The sequence below is a fragment of the Rutilus rutilus genome (assembly GCF_951802725.1).
Source record: "Rutilus rutilus genome assembly, chromosome: 3".
NCBI lineage: Eukaryota > Metazoa > Chordata > Actinopteri > Cypriniformes > Leuciscidae > Rutilus > Rutilus rutilus.
Window position 1 is genome coordinate 12,593,635 of NC_140211.1, and position 16,527 is coordinate 12,610,161.

General features: G+C 39.4%; 1 protein-coding gene across 1 annotated transcript in view; it reads right to left on the minus strand.

Moving 5' to 3' along the window:
• The window catches only part of nav2a (neuron navigator 2a), a gene marked incomplete at its 5' end in the record, with an annotated part of 219,686 nt that overhangs the window by 19,185 nt on the left and 183,974 nt on the right, over positions 1–16,527 (minus strand). The window contains 8 exons of the mRNA XM_084405293.1: positions 167–346; positions 589–746; positions 2,172–2,222; positions 2,965–3,030; positions 4,559–4,975; positions 5,621–6,317; positions 7,386–7,686; positions 8,740–8,869. Of these exons, the coding sequence (XP_084261419.1) occupies positions 167–346; positions 589–746; positions 2,172–2,222; positions 2,965–3,030; positions 4,559–4,975; positions 5,621–6,317; positions 7,386–7,686; positions 8,740–8,869 (2,000 nt within the window). The remainder of the gene's footprint in view (positions 1–166; positions 347–588; positions 747–2,171; positions 2,223–2,964; positions 3,031–4,558; positions 4,976–5,620; positions 6,318–7,385; positions 7,687–8,739; positions 8,870–16,527) is intronic.

Sequence of the window (16,527 nt, forward strand, 5' to 3'; positions counted from 1 at the left end):
TTTGGTCAAATTATAAGGCATTGGATTTATCATTTGTGGATATGGTAATCCCAGAATTCACTGCAATGGAAAAATTTTATCAAGATGGTTCACTACTGAAAAGTGTTGAAGAATATGAATGTATTGAACTTAGTGCAACATTTCCAAAGTAGTGACCCTTTCTCACCTTCCTCAAACCCGTCCCTGAAAGACCCCGACCGGCTCATGGTGCGGGTCTTCTCATCCAGCGACATGCAGGAGTTGCGCAGACGGGAATCACCATGGCTGTCCAGCGGGACGTCCTGATTGGTCAGGCTGTTGTTGCGCAGGCTGGCCAGGTTTATCTGAGCACCTGTTGTGGGGCTTCCTGTAAAAAACACACAATGACACATAATCGTATTAGATAAGTCAAATAATAATAGTAAAGAGCACACTCAGGTAAAGTCTATTTTTGTATTATTTATGTATGTATTATTGTACATTCTGGCACGCATTTATACAGTGCATTTCAGAAATATTAAGTCAAAATTTCTTGACAGACTTTGGACAGAAAATGTTACATATAATATATAAAGTATTATATATTCATTCATAGTATATGCATTTTACCAAGTTGAGCAAAGTTGAATCTTGTTCCAGAGGGTGACGTCAAGCTGGAACCGGTGGAGAAGGGAGAGTTACTGGCTGATTCCTGCAATCCACCAGCCGAATGTGAGCGCAGCCAATCACGCGCCTCTTCCTGACGCAGCTGTGGTGAAGGGGCGTACCTGCAAGAGCATCATCCAATCAGACACCAGCATTCAAATGTCACTATTACAAATACTGTGATCTGAAACCTGACCAATGCATAAGGAAACAAAAACACTTTAGTATATATAAGGTCATTTTATATTTCTAATTGTATAGTATTGTATTTTAAATATTATGTCATAATACACTATTGTTCAAAAGTTTTTATGAAATAGTGTTGATAGAATGGATCAATAGTGACAGTAAAGACAATTATAATGTTACAAAGGATTTCTGTTTCAAATAAATGCTGTTCTTTTTAACTTAGTTTCTATTCAGTCATTGAGAATCCTGAAAATTTGTATTAAGGTTTACACAAAAAGTACTTATTTACACAACTGTTTTGCAGCACTGATAAAAATATGAAATATTTCTTGAGCTTTGATTTCTGAAGGATTCACATGACACTGAAGACTGGAGTAATGATTCTGAAAATTCAGCTTTGCCATCACAGAAATAAATGACATCCTAAAATATATTAAAATAAGACAGGTATTTTAAATTGTAATAATATTTCAAATGATTACTGTTTTTATTGCATTTCTTACAAAAAAAATGCAGCCTTGGTAAACATAAGATAACTTTTGAACGGTAGTGTATATGAAAATACATTTACATTTTTGGATATCTATAACTAAAATTCATTTGTAATATATACTTTGCATTCACACACACACACACACACACACACAAAAACTATTATTCAGAATTCACCAGTAAATAGCAAAAAGAGAAGATTACGAATAAAACTTGTGCTACAACTTTGCAAGACAAATAACTGTGCGTTCACACCGCCGCCGGCGAGAGCGTAAAAGTGGCCAGAAGTCATTCATTTTCAATGAGAGCCGGTGGCGAGCTCCGGCGAGGGCGGCGCGTCTTGGACGGTGAGAGCGGCGAGGAGAGTTGAAGTTAGGTCAACTTTATGGTAATAAGCTATGACGCGGTTCGGCGGCAACCAATCAGAATGTAGAAGTCCTCCGCCTGAGAGGATTCCAGAGAACGCAATCCTGTAAACATTGGTCTACTTTGATCTACGTCAGAGCATCAGAGCGTCCCCGAATCTTTCTCCGGCGTCGTTGGCAGGGCAGCGAGAGCGAATTTTGCCGCTCTCGCCGGCGGCAGTGTGAACGTACAGTAAAGTAATAAAACTGTGGAAAGAAAAACAGAAATTTTCCCAAAAAGCTGCTAATTCACATACAGTACATTATGTGATACGAACTCTGTACAAAAAGTGACAAGTGCCATGCGCTCACACCAAAACTGCAACAGAAAACAGTGCTCAAAAATAAAACTGTGGCCACACTGCATATTAAAACATGGAAGCATGTGCGAGAGATCAGAGAACAGAAAGAAGGAGAGCGTGAGTATCATTGCAGTAAGACCTGCATATTCCCACAATGCACCTGTGCTTGAGTCCCCTCTTGGGAAGCGTGCTTCTATCACTGCAGGAATCGCTGAGAGACGGATAAAATGAATCAGCGAGGGAGGAGAGGAACTTAATCATGAGGGATGGTTTTCCAGACAGATAATAAGGCATAATTCAATTATAATTGCACTATTAAAGGTGATCATCCTTTGATTAATCTAGAACTCAAAATAAAAAACTAATCTTGACTGAGCGGTCACATTCATTTTAAGGCAGATAAATTATATTTGTAATGAAGGCTTTGATTGAGCAAAGTTATGGATTTCACCACTAGACGTGGCTAGAGTAACAATTGCCAGCAGTTATGACAAAATGTTAAGGGTGCGCTTAAAGGTAGGGTAACACTTTTTGTTATACTGTGTTTGCAATAAAGAATAGAAGTGGTCTAAATCAGAGCTGAGGGACAAGTTTACAGTTTATGTCAAGTTTAGGCTTACAACCAGGGTTAGATGCTTCTACATCAGTGTTATTCACCTATCATTTCCCTCTGGTTTTAGGGATAACTTATGGGTAGGGTTAGGGATAGGGTTAGGACTAAATTTCCGGAAAAGAATGTGGTTTCAAAATATGAACAAATTTCATATTCAACAAAATTACGATGACCTCACTTGGCATAGATGGCCTCAAAACTAGGAACAAAACCCCAATTTAGATGATTTTTTGATGAGTCTTTAAAACTACAGTATAAAATTACGCAAACACAAAGACACAAAGCCATGTCAGTATTAAAAAGCAGCAGAAGTGGACCCAGAAGCTATGGGACATTTTACCTGTCTTGCTTCCGTGGCAATGTGTTACGGCTGAATTTAGGACTCGCAGAGGGAGAGGAGAGGGGACTTGGGGAATGTAGAGGGGAGAGGAGAGGGTTGATAGAGAAAAAGATCATTGGAGAAGAGATGAATACAGAATTAGAGACACCCAAAGAGGCTTCCACACTGCAGTATCACAACTTTAAAAAAAAAGTGTTAAAGGAATAGTTTCCCTTTAAACATTTAAATTCTGTCATCATTTGTTGTTTCAAAGTTGTTTCAAACCTTTAAAAAAATGTCTTTCTTCTGCTGAACACAAAAGAAGATATTTTGTTCCTACTATGAAAGTCTATGGGGTCCAACAACTGTCTGGTTACTGACATTCTTCAAAATATCTTCCTTTGTGTTCAGCAGAAGAGAGAAATTCATACAGGTTTGGAACAACTTGAGGGTGAGCAATGCTGACAGAATTTTCTTTTTTAAGTGAACTATTCCTTTAAGTAGGTTTTTATGAGCACTGTGATAGAACGATGATTGATTAATTTAAATTTGAAATCCTAAAGTTTATCCATCATTTGGGTTTTTCAACAAACACCAACTAACTTAGTATGAACTGAATCATAGTATGAACCAGAAATGTAGGGGATTCACAGCATTTAAATGCGGTTGTCACTCCTAAAACTTTGCAGTGTGTATGTGGATATTCAGAATTTTTAATCAGAACTAAATTATAATTTACAATTTACCGTAATTGAGCTAATTATAATTACAACAATTAAATAACTTAGTGTGACCAGAATCTGAATCGAAATATGTTAACTGGTTTTCATTCTGAACTTAAATCTAATTTACATGACTTTTCCCAGAGGTCAGAAAATCACACTTGTATATAACCTCATATATCCAGGTGGAACCACTGATATATGTGGCGTTTCAACAAGCTGAATAGAAAATATGAACTGAATAGTAATTCCAAATCAGAATGCGAATCAAAAACACAATTCTAATTTGGATTTGCATTCCGATTTCGAATTCTGATTCTCGAAGACCACACACACACTGCAGCTGTCATATCTCTTCTTCTATTGCCATTACTATGCCAGTGTGAGTTCAGGAGTGACTCCTGGATTCCGTACACACAGGAAATAATCATTTAGAAGATTCATTCCCACATATAATTGACATGTCAGAGTAAAAACACTGATTCTAATTCAGAATCAAACATACTATAATTCTGATTAGAACTATAGGTCACATTTTAGTCAAATTCTCACTATTAACTAATTATTAACTACGACTTTTGCCTCAATAAACTCCTAATTACGGCTTATTAATAGTTAGTAAGGTAGTTGTTAAGTTTAAGTATTGGGTTGTATAAGGGATGTAGAATATGGTCATGCAGAATAAACCATTAATATGTGCTTTTTAAGTACTAATAAACAGCCAATATCCTAGTAATATGCATGCTAATAAGCAACTAGTTAATAGTGCGAACTGGACCCTAAACTAAAGTGTTACCAAACTAAAAATTCTGAATATACATCACAATATTTCAATATTCCAGACCAGTATTAGAGATAAAAACAAGTTTTCTCCTACTCTCTTCCAGACTCACCTCTCTGACATGCCCGTCTTGGCACTACCCGTTCTCATCAGTGCCGGGTGAACATCCTCACGGTGATGCCCGCTGCCTACAGACATGTCAATGGACTCGCTGCTGGTGTGCATGCTGCTCACAGAGGGGTACCCGAGAGCCGAAGAGCTGCTGATGGTGGTTCCCCAGGTCCCTGTGCCCGTGGAGTACACCGAGCCAGGGCTCGAAGCTTGTTCGCTGCCCCCTACGCTGGCGCCGCGACCCCCGTACAGGGGACTGCTGCTGCCACTACCTGGCACAGTGGAGGGGGAGTCCAAGGGCCCGCCGGAGGACTGGGTGTGCCCAAGGGTAGCGTGGGGGTTGGAGATGACCACCGAGTTTTTCATGCTCTCTGCAGTGGTGACTGGGGCTTGCTTGGCAGCCTTACCTCCAAAAAGTCTGAGAGAAACAGAGAATTTATTAAAAATCCAATTATATTAATAAAGTACCTTTTTTAGACAAAAAATATGAATGGTGTTGTGTATTAGAGTCTATAATTTTCTGGTCTCTATATGGCTTGTTCTTTCCTTCACAGTAAATCTGTGGGATTTTCTCCCGTATTTATCATCCATAAAAATAAATAAAAAATCTGTCCAAAACACAAACATGCAGGAGTTAAACACTTAAGTATGAGCAATGTACAAGTATACTAAATATGATTGATACTTGCAAAGCCATACTTCTCTTTATTTCCAACCTTTAATGTTCACTATGTCCCTTTCAACCCATGAAGCTGAAGAGAAAAAAGCATGTTTCTATCCTTAAAAATTGTGGGAAAAGATTAAAATAATCAATAAACGTGAGCCCCCCCCCGAACAGTCGTGATCTATGACTGTCATAAAGCAGGTTAAGAAAACAGCTTCAGAAAGACACTAACTATGGAACTGGAGGAGGTTACAAAAACTCATTCCTTCTTTCACATGTTTGGCAATGTAAGTGTGGCCTGAGAAGATGAATAGAGCCATTAATTGAGGAAGCGTCAATGAAAACTCCGATTTATAAGGGTGAAATTCTGTGTGGTATGTTGAACCGCCCTGTTTGTACCTTCGCAATGTAGGGGATGAGACCTCACTGTACTTGTTCCCCTGCCTCGCTGTCTGTGGAATAGTCGCAGCCCCTCCTCCCGAAACAATCGGACTGGGTCTCAGGTTGTCCATCTCTGAAGTCACGCCCTTCTCTTTGTCCGTCTGATTGGCTTGGATTGTGTGCCCGTTGGTTTTAGGAGCAGAATCTCTCTGCTTATTGGCTGTGATGGTAGTAAGGACGGGCGTTCGGGAACTCAGGCTCGACTCGATGCTGCTTGTGGACGATCGGTTCCCGTTGCGGGCCGCGGCTCCGGAGCGGGACGGTCGAGGTAGACTACGGTACTGCAGCGTTGAACGAGCACTGGGGGACAGGTATCCGTCCTCCTGAGGGGGTAATAAACCATCCACAGCCCCTTTTAAAGACCCTCTCCCACCAACCAGAAGTGCGGAGGATTTGGGAATCTTGCCCAGGGTGGCGGAGCCGCTGGTTATGGTGGCGCCGCTCGCTGTGACCAGTGTGATGCTGGAGGTGGTCACCACAGTGTGGACGCCGTTGGGCTTCTTGAAACCGAATGTGCTTGTGGGGACTCGACCTGCTGGGGTTTTCTTGGCTTCGTCTCCGCTGCTTCGACCGGCGTCTGAAGAAGAATGCTGGACGATGTTGGAAGAGGGAGACATACGGCCTTTTTCTGAGACCTTAGCGTCATCTGTTTTACCTATTGGAGAAAAGAACGCTACAGCTGGAAGAGTTGATAATGCACACGACTTGCAGATAATGTCAACACTGTGTGTGGGATTTCACTGTGTGTTAAATTAAACTAGAGCTGCATGATTTGGGGGGGAAATCAAATTGCGATTTAAAAATCCTGGGGGAAAAAAGAGATCTAGGTTTGCTGTGCTTATTTGTAGAGCTGCACAATTTTGACAATTTTTTTTATTATATATCAATATGACTATTTAATAATAATAATAATAATTATTATTATTATAATTATTATTATTTTATATTATTGTTATTATTATTATTGCTAAATAAAAATATTAAACAAAATAAATATCACGATTGTAATATTTAACTCCAAATTAAAAAATATAAATTATTTAAGAAAAAAAATAAGAATAATTTTATTTTACAGTATAACTGATAAAAAAAAGAAGAAAAAAAAAAAAGAAGAAGATCCAGGTTTGCTGTGCTTGTGTTTAGGGCTGCAAAATCTGGCCATTTTTTATTATATATAAAATAATAATAATTATTATTTTCTATTATTATTAAACAAATATAAAATATTGGTATGTAATATTTCACTGTAAAAAAAAATAAAACAGTATTTAAGAAAAACATTTTACAGTACAACTGTAATATAATAATAATTACACTTCTTTCTTCATTTTCAAAAGTTAAACTCTCATGCTTTTATTTTGGCGGAAAACCACTACTCATTTGTTGTCAACAGTCAACAGATTTATAAAATCTTCTCATTTCAAGTTTGGTGCATGCTGCATTCCCAAATGCATGTTACAAGCAATTCAAACTCAAAAGCATATGAATGGATGGACTTCGTGTGGAGAATTTGGATCACTGAAAATTCTGGATCATGTGCTGCAGACATAAAAAAAACACAGCGCCGCAATTCACTCTGAAACATGTAACTTAAGTGTACTTTTATTTCAATTAATCGTGAAGCGGCAAATGAAACCTTTCTGAATTCCACGCTTAAAAACCCCATCACTGACCAGTTACAGCTGAAATGTTTTTAGAACGCTCTAGGAAACACAACACCTACCTGTCCCTTGTGTCTTAATCGCGCCGGTTCCCGTTGTTCCGGTTGAACTTTTGGTCCGGGGTACGGTCACGCCCACCTGTGCACTCATGCCCCTCCTCCAAGAGCCGGTCTGAGAGATGGGTGCAGTTTTCCGTCCAGAGCTGCTCTTATCGGACTCCTCCGACACATCCGAAGGGTTCCTCCGCCACTTCAGACCTCCATCCATTTTGATGCCACAATCCAAACCCCCATCCGACTTCTTGACCTCATCACTGGACCAAGCAGTGTTGCGTTCGCCTGTTGAATGCTTCTCTGTGTCTGTCTGAGGATATGGAAAACAATACCCAATTCAAATCAACATTATAAATACATCAATATTAGAAAGTACTCACATATTATATGGTAATTAGACTCCAAATTTCAGAATTGAGTTATCAGTTATCAATATATTTCCTTATGATTACCTGTATAATTTTACATCAAAATGTATTACAATGTCAATAAAACAACAAATGCATCACAACTTCCAGTAGATTTGGTGGTTTTAGAGTTTGCAGGTTTTCATTCCACACGCACTTACCAAACTTAGCATTTCAATATAATGAGAAATTATAGTCCTGAAGTCAAACTTGTTTGCTCTTAACCGCTTATTTGTTCCACTGTTTTATTGCAAAGAGGCATGTCAATTGCTTTGGCTTAAATATTGACACAACTCCACCTATTTAGCACTTTATGAGGGTCTTAAGCAGGGGAATGTGAGAGTTGGGTTCAAGTAAACAGAAAAAGAAGGGGGTTTTACCGGAAGATAGAAAGGGGGTGGACAGACAGAGCACAGGAGAACAACCTCTTTGTGTTTAAGATGTAGTTGGATCACAAATAAATGCTATATTAAGAAATAAAAATGGCTGAAAACTAATAATAAAAAAACACACATTGTTTTTGCAGTCCAGTTACACTACAGTTCAAAAGTTTAGGGTTGGTAAGATACTATAATGTTTTTGAACATGAAGTCTCTTATGCTCACCAAGGCTTCCTTTATTTGGTCAAAAATACAGTAAAAAGTAATACTATGAAATACTACTGCAATTTTGTAAAGATGTTTGATGTTTCAAGTTTCAAAAGGGACTGCGAGTTTATGCTTTTGACATCAATGGCTGCATCTCTAACAAAGCCAGAAGATTTTCTATACACTACATTTCTGTACGATTTTTATAGAGTTGAGCTGAGTAATTAACTAAAAGATGGCAGTCTGGTGCTTATAAGATCTAAAACTTTCAGGTTTTACACAAAGGCGCATACACAGATATGTAATGTTAATATTCATAAATAAATGCGTACTGTAATATACGTGTGCGTAAATGTGCGCGGGTCATACCTGTCCATTCAGGGCCTTACGGGACGCGGCGGGGGTGTTGGCATAAGAGCTTATGGAGGAGCTGGTGTTGATGTCATCAGTATCAATAGCATCACTGATCCCACTGCTGACTGAACTGCTGTCATCCCAACTGAAAGACAGAGAGAGAGAGAAAAAAAAGAGGTTTAGACATTATATGAGCCTTTGTTTCCATATGAATGTTATGGATTGATGAAGTTCTGTTCATCAGCAGAAACATTATATAGAAACACATCTTTGGACTGGGAAAAAAAACAGCATTAGTGGTGATTTTTGAACCACATCAGAGCTATAAAGCCCACACTATATGATGGGCTTTTAATACTGCACATGACTGTACATTTTTGGATCTGATGAGGGTCACAGTGGCTAACCAGAGTAACTGATCGCTGTGTTTAACAGCATCCCTCGCTCTCGGGTGGCCACCATCATTCAGACCGTACTATGACAACAAAAGAAAACACAAACAAACACACACTAGCTCAATATCTCTCCATCCATCCATCCATCCATCATGAGAGTGCAACAACGTACTTCCTTTTGTTATCCTTTTCTCGTTTTTTTGCTGCATAGATGCATGTTGACACCTCAGCATCAAAGTTTAGTATAAATGCTTTTATAATGTAAACTTTCTCTCTAGTCTCAAAAGTCTTAAAAAGCAGCGCTGATGTCTCCAAAGATCCCATATAGACTGGCTTTGACTGAAAGAAATCCCTTAAACCAAAATCTGCCTTGAGTAAGTCTTAACAGATGCCCGCACAACCTCCTATAAACCCTAAAGAGCTCGTTTCAGAAGATCAAACTACAAATCTACAACTCCTTTTGCTCTACAAAAAGGTTTTGCAAATAAGCTGTTGAAAAACACACTGTTTTTCCTGAAATCTCACACATAATACACACATAACACACTCTACCTGACTCGATGTCCGTGACTGCCGGTAGCCGGGGAGGGAATAAGGAGATTGATTTCAGGGAAAAGATGCCTCATGATATTAAATGTTCAAAAAGCAAACTAATAAAAAAAGTTCCTTCTTGCTGTATTTATTCCTCGCTCCTTTCTTAACTTGCACGACAATCCATGTATTCCCTGAAACCTCTGCCTCCTGTCACTCTCTCTCTCTCTCGGTCTGTTTCTCTCTGGTAATCTGATCCTTGAGAGGGACGTTTTAACCCTGCAGACCGCTGGATTCGCAATGGATCGGGAACCCAGAGAAACGCTCACTCACATTCACACACTTCGACACACAGACAAACAGAGCGTGAGAAGGACAAAGAGACAGTGATAATGGAGGCCAAAAAGACACATTTACCGCACACATTTACACAAACACACACTCTTCCTCGCTTTCACACACACATGCACATGCAGGAACCACCCTACTGGGTCTAGGATGCTAATTAGAGATCAGCGTTTTGAGTGAGCTTGAATGAGGGCTTCTCTCTGGCTCACTACCCTGCCATTACTGTGTCCAGCAAGCACACAGGCTAACCAGCAGACCTGCGTTAAACAGCACCTCCACTAAAACCTGCAGGGTGACGTCACTTACTTCAGCACGCACACACACACACACACACACACACAAATCTTGATGGTTATCAAAGAAACTGTATAATTGAGAATCACAACAGCCATCATTCACACACTGTACCTTCCACGCATTGAGAGTATTTAGCTAAATTATTGTGTTATGCTTTCAGCTACCAATATGAGTTGGTAGCCATATGTTTTACCATATTTAAATAAATTCTAAAGAAATCTACAGATTTTCCCATAAAAATAAAAATAAATAAAAAATAGAAAATACAAATTCTGCATGTTCTATCTGGGTCTAGTCAAGTTACCCAAAATGCCCTTTGCAGTTTTTAGAACAAGTGTTTTCAAAAATTAGATAGATAGATAGATTTATTTTAATGAAAGCAGGTTCACACTGAGCACATGTGACAGACGTGACAGAGTCTGGAGACGCCATGGACAACGTTCTGCTGCCTGCTTTCATCTGTGAAGAGCACAGGGCGCCAGTGGCGAATTTGCCAATCTTGGTGTTCTCTGGCAAATGCCAAACGTCCTGCACGGTGTTGGGCTGTAAGCACAACCCCCACCTGTGGACGTCAGGCCCTCATACCACCCTCATGGAGTCTGTTTCTGACCGTTTGAGCAGACACATGCACATTTGTGGCCTACTGGAGGTCATTTTGCAGGGCTCTGGCAGTGTTCCTCCTGCTCCTCCTTGCACAAAGGCGGAGGTAACAGTCCTGCTGCTGGATTGTTGCCCTCCTATGGCCTCCTCCACGTCTCCTGATGTACTGGCCTGTCTCCTGGTAGCGCCTCCATGCTCTGGACACTATCCTGACAGACACAGCAAACCTTCTTGCCACAGCTCGCATTGATGTGCCATCCTGGATGAGCTGCACTACCTGAGCCACTTGTGTGGGTTGTAGACTCCGTCTCATGCTACCACTAGAGTGAAAGCACCGCCAGCATTCAAAAGTGACCAAAACATCAGCCAGAAAGCACAGGAACTGAGAAGTGGTCTGTGGTCACCACCTGCAGAACCACTGCTTTATTGGGGGTGTCTTGCTAATTGCCTATAATTTCCACCGGTCGTCTATTCCATTCGCACAACAGCATGTGAAATTGATTGTCAATCAGTGTTGCTTCCTAAGTGGACAGTTTAATTTCACAGAAGTGTGATTGACTTGGAGTTACATTGTGTTGTTTAAGTGTTCCCTTAATTTTTTTGAGCAGTATATATATATATATATATATATATATATATATATATATTCTGTGCTTGTGGAGCAAAATCTCTACTAAAATATACATTATACATTAAGATACTGATTATACGGCTTTTAACCACTTCTCAAAACCCCCCTCACACAATCTGGTATCAATGCAATAAACCTTAGTGCAGGGAAGGAGGGAGTCGGGGTTAAACCAGGCGAGTGTGTGTGTGTGTGTGGGGTGGAGTAGGTTAACTGGCAGGCTTTTAAGAAGATCGTTACGTCCCATACAGTTTGGGGCATTCCAGACCTTTCCATGCTCAGCTCTGCGGTAGGAGAATGACAAAGCTCTCTCTGACCACAAAACGATGAGAGGTCAAAGAGGCTTTTTATTCTTTCGTCTGTGGTTATCGTTTTTCCCCCTTTTTACATGCACTATTTCACCAATTTGTTTCATAAATAAAGGTCTCTTTTACCATCAGACATTGATTTAGAGTTGGTCCAATTCATTCGAACAAATCCGTTTTAATTAAACGGTTCATTTGAACTTATTCGCTGATTCGTTTAAATATTCACTTCAAAATGTTTCCAGAAATGTAACGCCTGCTTTGTTGAAGTTCAACAAATATTTGATATGTTTTGAGGCGTTCCACATGACTTGTGAATTAGCAATCCATATGAGAGAGCCATGTGAGGAACAGACTGGAATTTAAGTCCTTATTTGTTGAAAAATCTTCCCTCTCAAAAGTCATTCATGTTCTCCTACATGCAAAAATGGCACCTCTAGACATGTTGTGCCAGGTTCGTTCATGTTTGTAATCAGATTTCTTTTTCAAGTAACTAGTAAAGTAACGCATTACTTTTAAAATTATCACGAAATATCTGCTTTACTTTTTCAAATAAGTAACGCAATTTACTTTGTTTTCTCATTTATTGACACCTCTCCTGCCCCCATGTTGAGGAAAGTGCAGAGGCGATGTGTTCGCTGTGTTAACATTGATGTTGTAGTTGTAGACTAAATGTGAGCAGGCATTTACCCATCTCATTTGCACAAAAAACTGATTTAGTATTCCTCAAAATGAATAAAAACAGTGAATATGAAAACTCAGAATACTACGCAAACCTGCAATATTTGAATGTTAAATAACACAAATATACTTTATGTACTTAATCTCAATTTATTAACCAATGCCTTTGCTGCTGACTTTCGATTATCTAATTCAAACATATAAGCAGAAAATAGGAATTCTTCTGCAATCCAGCAGGTCAGCAGAGCTGAAGTGTTTGAGCTGCGCCCTCTACTGTACAGGTGAGAATTCACATTTCCTTCACTCAAGGCTTATTCATTTCTCTTTTGGTGAAAAACAAACAAGCAAGCCCAGCCCTGGGGCCTCATTTATAAACGTTGCGTACGCACAAAAGAAGGCGTACGCCGCTCTCTACGCAATAATAGGTATTTATGAAAAGCAAACTTGACGGGAAAATGTGCGGTCCTTCACGCAAACTCTGACCCTGGCGTACGCACAAAAACGGGTGAAATGAGAAATGGCGACACCGTCGGCAGATGGAAGAAGCACGTGAAAGTGTGTGAAACTGTGTAAAAGAAATGGCAATACTGCCTCTCATAAATAACATGAAGACTTCACAAAGCAAGTCTTACAATTAACAGCCTACACGAACACCCGTTTGATCGATCTGCAGTGTAAAACAAACAAAATCAAACGAAGATTACACCAGAAATGCAAATTAACACATATTTACAAAAAGAAAAGTTCTGCAATAATATTGGCATGTTATGCAATTCATCCTCATAACACATCTGTAGCTTGTCAGATGCAATCAAATGGATGGTAATAAAATGCCATGATGCCATCACAATGCGTAATGACGCACAATGGCTGATCTTGCGCTTCACGCTTTCGCGTGAGTGAAGTTACGTTTCTTGGTTTTCCTCTCTGTGTTTGCCATGATTTCGCAATCGATGAATATTAACTTGTGGGAGTTTGACGAACTATTTATGGGCAACTATGGGCGTGACATGAAGCCGCAAAAGCTGCGCTACATTTAGAATTGATTGTGATTTATTAAGGGAAAACTGCGTAGGATGTGCATGCGCACGGTTTTATAAATCCGAATATTTTTGTGCTTACGCACGTCCTATGTTTCATCCGTACGCCACTTCTGACGCAAATCCTACGCAAAGTTTTATAAATGAGGCCCCAGGTGAGGAAAAAGTAACGCAAAAGTAATGTAAAATTACTTTCGACAAAAAGTAACTAAGTAACGCAATTACTTTTTTAGGGAGTAACACAATATTGTAACGCATGGCTTTTAAAAATAAATTTCCCCAACACTGAATGGCATTGACCATAATTGGTTTTCATGTCTCATCGTTGACATTACATATGGTATGACATGTCAAAGCTATAGAAAACTTGAAATATAGCCTGTGGAATTTGTTTTTGGTGCTTTTCCATTGAATTGCACTGCATGGAAAAGAGCAACAAGGACACAGACCACAGAAGAAAAAAGATGAATGCGAGTCCATTCAAGTAATGTACTTAAATGTAAAATATTTTAATGTAATGACAGAACTATTACTTACACATAGATATATAAACTCCCAAAAAAGTTACAGTTAAGAGTGTCAATTTTGATCAAGAAATTAATAAGAGCCAGTTAAAAAAAAAAAGTCTCAGTTTTGAATGATTCGATGATTCTCTTTCTCTAGCAAAAACCACTTCAAGTCCAGCACCTACACACAAACACATATGTATTGAATTTAGCACTCACATCCCCCCATCTCTCTCTCTCTCACACACACACACACACACACACACAGAGAGAGACTCTCATCTGCCCGACTCTCCTTAGCAACAGAGCTTCCCTCATGGCCTGAAGGAATCATGTGTATTTCTGTATGTGAGATGCTTAGCGTTTCTCTGTATCTGGTCATGAGGTCTGCCTGCTTTGAATGCTTAAGCGTGATCATCATGTTGATCCAGTTACCTGTGGTGTGTGTGTGTAATCACACTTAAAATGTGCAGACTAATGCATATAAACAGCGACACACACACATGAAATACTACTGCGACGAAGATCCCCATAAGTGGAGTTTATGTTCCACCATATCAATTTACCCTGAGAAGAACAGATCCATCTGTTAAATGTATCTCATACAATCTCTCTATCAGCATATGCTTAGAAGGAATGATGACGTGTTCTCTGTACATTACTACCAGCTCTATTTCTTTTAACTATTTCTAAAAACAACTGATAACATGCAAATAAACCTTGATATATCTAGTTTGAGTATTACATAAAAGTCCTTCATCACTGTCACTTCGCTGCTCTTCTTTCTAAACGCTGCAAATCCTAAAATTAAAGCTCCAGATTCCTTGTTTCCCAGGGCATTGTGTTCATTCTGAACACCAACGTTTTTCTCAGGCACTAGGAATCTTGACAGATGCGGGCAAGGAGGACATTTGGGTAAGGAAGAATTTCTCTTTTTCAGGGCCAGATCAGAAAAGGTTTCTTGCAAGTAAAAGCTTATCATTAAAATGTCTCCGTTCAAAAGTTTGGAGTCAATAGGATTTTTCACTAAGGCCTTGTGTCCACCAAGGCGTTTTTAGCCACTGTGATTGGACGGCTGGGTAAAAAGTGACAGTGATGAGCACTGCGATTTACACAAAGCTGAACATTTTTCAACTCTTGGCATCTGAGAAAAAAAATTAAAAATAATTCAGCTCATCACCATGTGTATATCAGAGGCCCCAGTCAGGACACCCACATCAACACACACATACAGGTGAGAGAGATTGGAGGCCCTAAATACCCAGGTGTCTTCCGGCTGCACAGGTGTGCTGTGGACAGATCAGACTGATGGTTGGAGGGAAGAAGGATCGTACAACATCACACATGTGATCCACTGCACCTGCCCGGGAAAATGTAAGACACCTCTGTCTCTCTCTCTCCTACGCTTCAATCTTCTCACAGTCTGAGAAGTGTTCACTACATTTTGGCTGCTCTCTGTCGTTTGAATGCCTCTCCAGAGGTCAGAACGGGGTCATCTGAAGTGCTCTGACCTTAAAAACCTCTTACACTCAAACATGTGGCAGAGAAGCACGGCTGTGTTATTCCCAGGGCCTCTCTCATGTTATCTCTCTCCCTTTTATCTCCACTCCTGCCAGAAGAAGTGTTATTTAAAACAGGAGACGCCAGGGACTTGTGAAATGTTTCCCCCTCATTAGTGAGCTACAAAATATCGTGATGATTCATAGTTAATTATATGAGCTTTAAATAATATAATCACGTCGTGAGGAGTATCACGTGGTGTGAGTGTCTCCTCCAAGAATACAACAAACAAAAAGAGAGAAATGACTTGTTTGATTAACTGATGGCAATATTTATTATTTCCATATAGGGCCATATATTGCAAAAGGGGAGTACCAATGTACCACTATGCTTTAGCTTTTTATATTTTCACGTGGCAGGTGTAGATTTAAAAGCATGCCCATCTTCCGATGAAATTCATTTTCTGATCCTTCTTCGTAACTTTTACGTTAGCTATGTTTCTAACCCATGTTGCAGATAATATAGCCTATACTTTGTCAAAAATGCAGGTTATTTTCACAAAAAATGTTTGGGTTGAGATAAAACATGAAACTCGTAAAACTAATCCATATGAATCCATACGGTTTAGTAAAAAATTTCTGAAAAGACAATCTATATGACAAACAGATTGAATTTAGGCTTTTATTTCAATTCATATAGATTAGTTTTACGATCTCTTTATGAACTTTTTGAAGCATCAAAGTGGTAGTTGTGTAGCTGTCAATGGAGGGACAGAAAGCTCTCAGATTTAGTTAAAAATATCCTCACTTGGGTTTTGAAGAGGTACAAAAGTCCCACGGGTTTGGAATGACATGAGGGTGAGAAAAGGAATTTAAATTTTTGGGTGAACTATCCCTTTAATGGGGTTTTACAAGAAGCATGTATTAACAGAGAAGAATGGGGATACATATGCATTGTGAAGCTGTACATAGT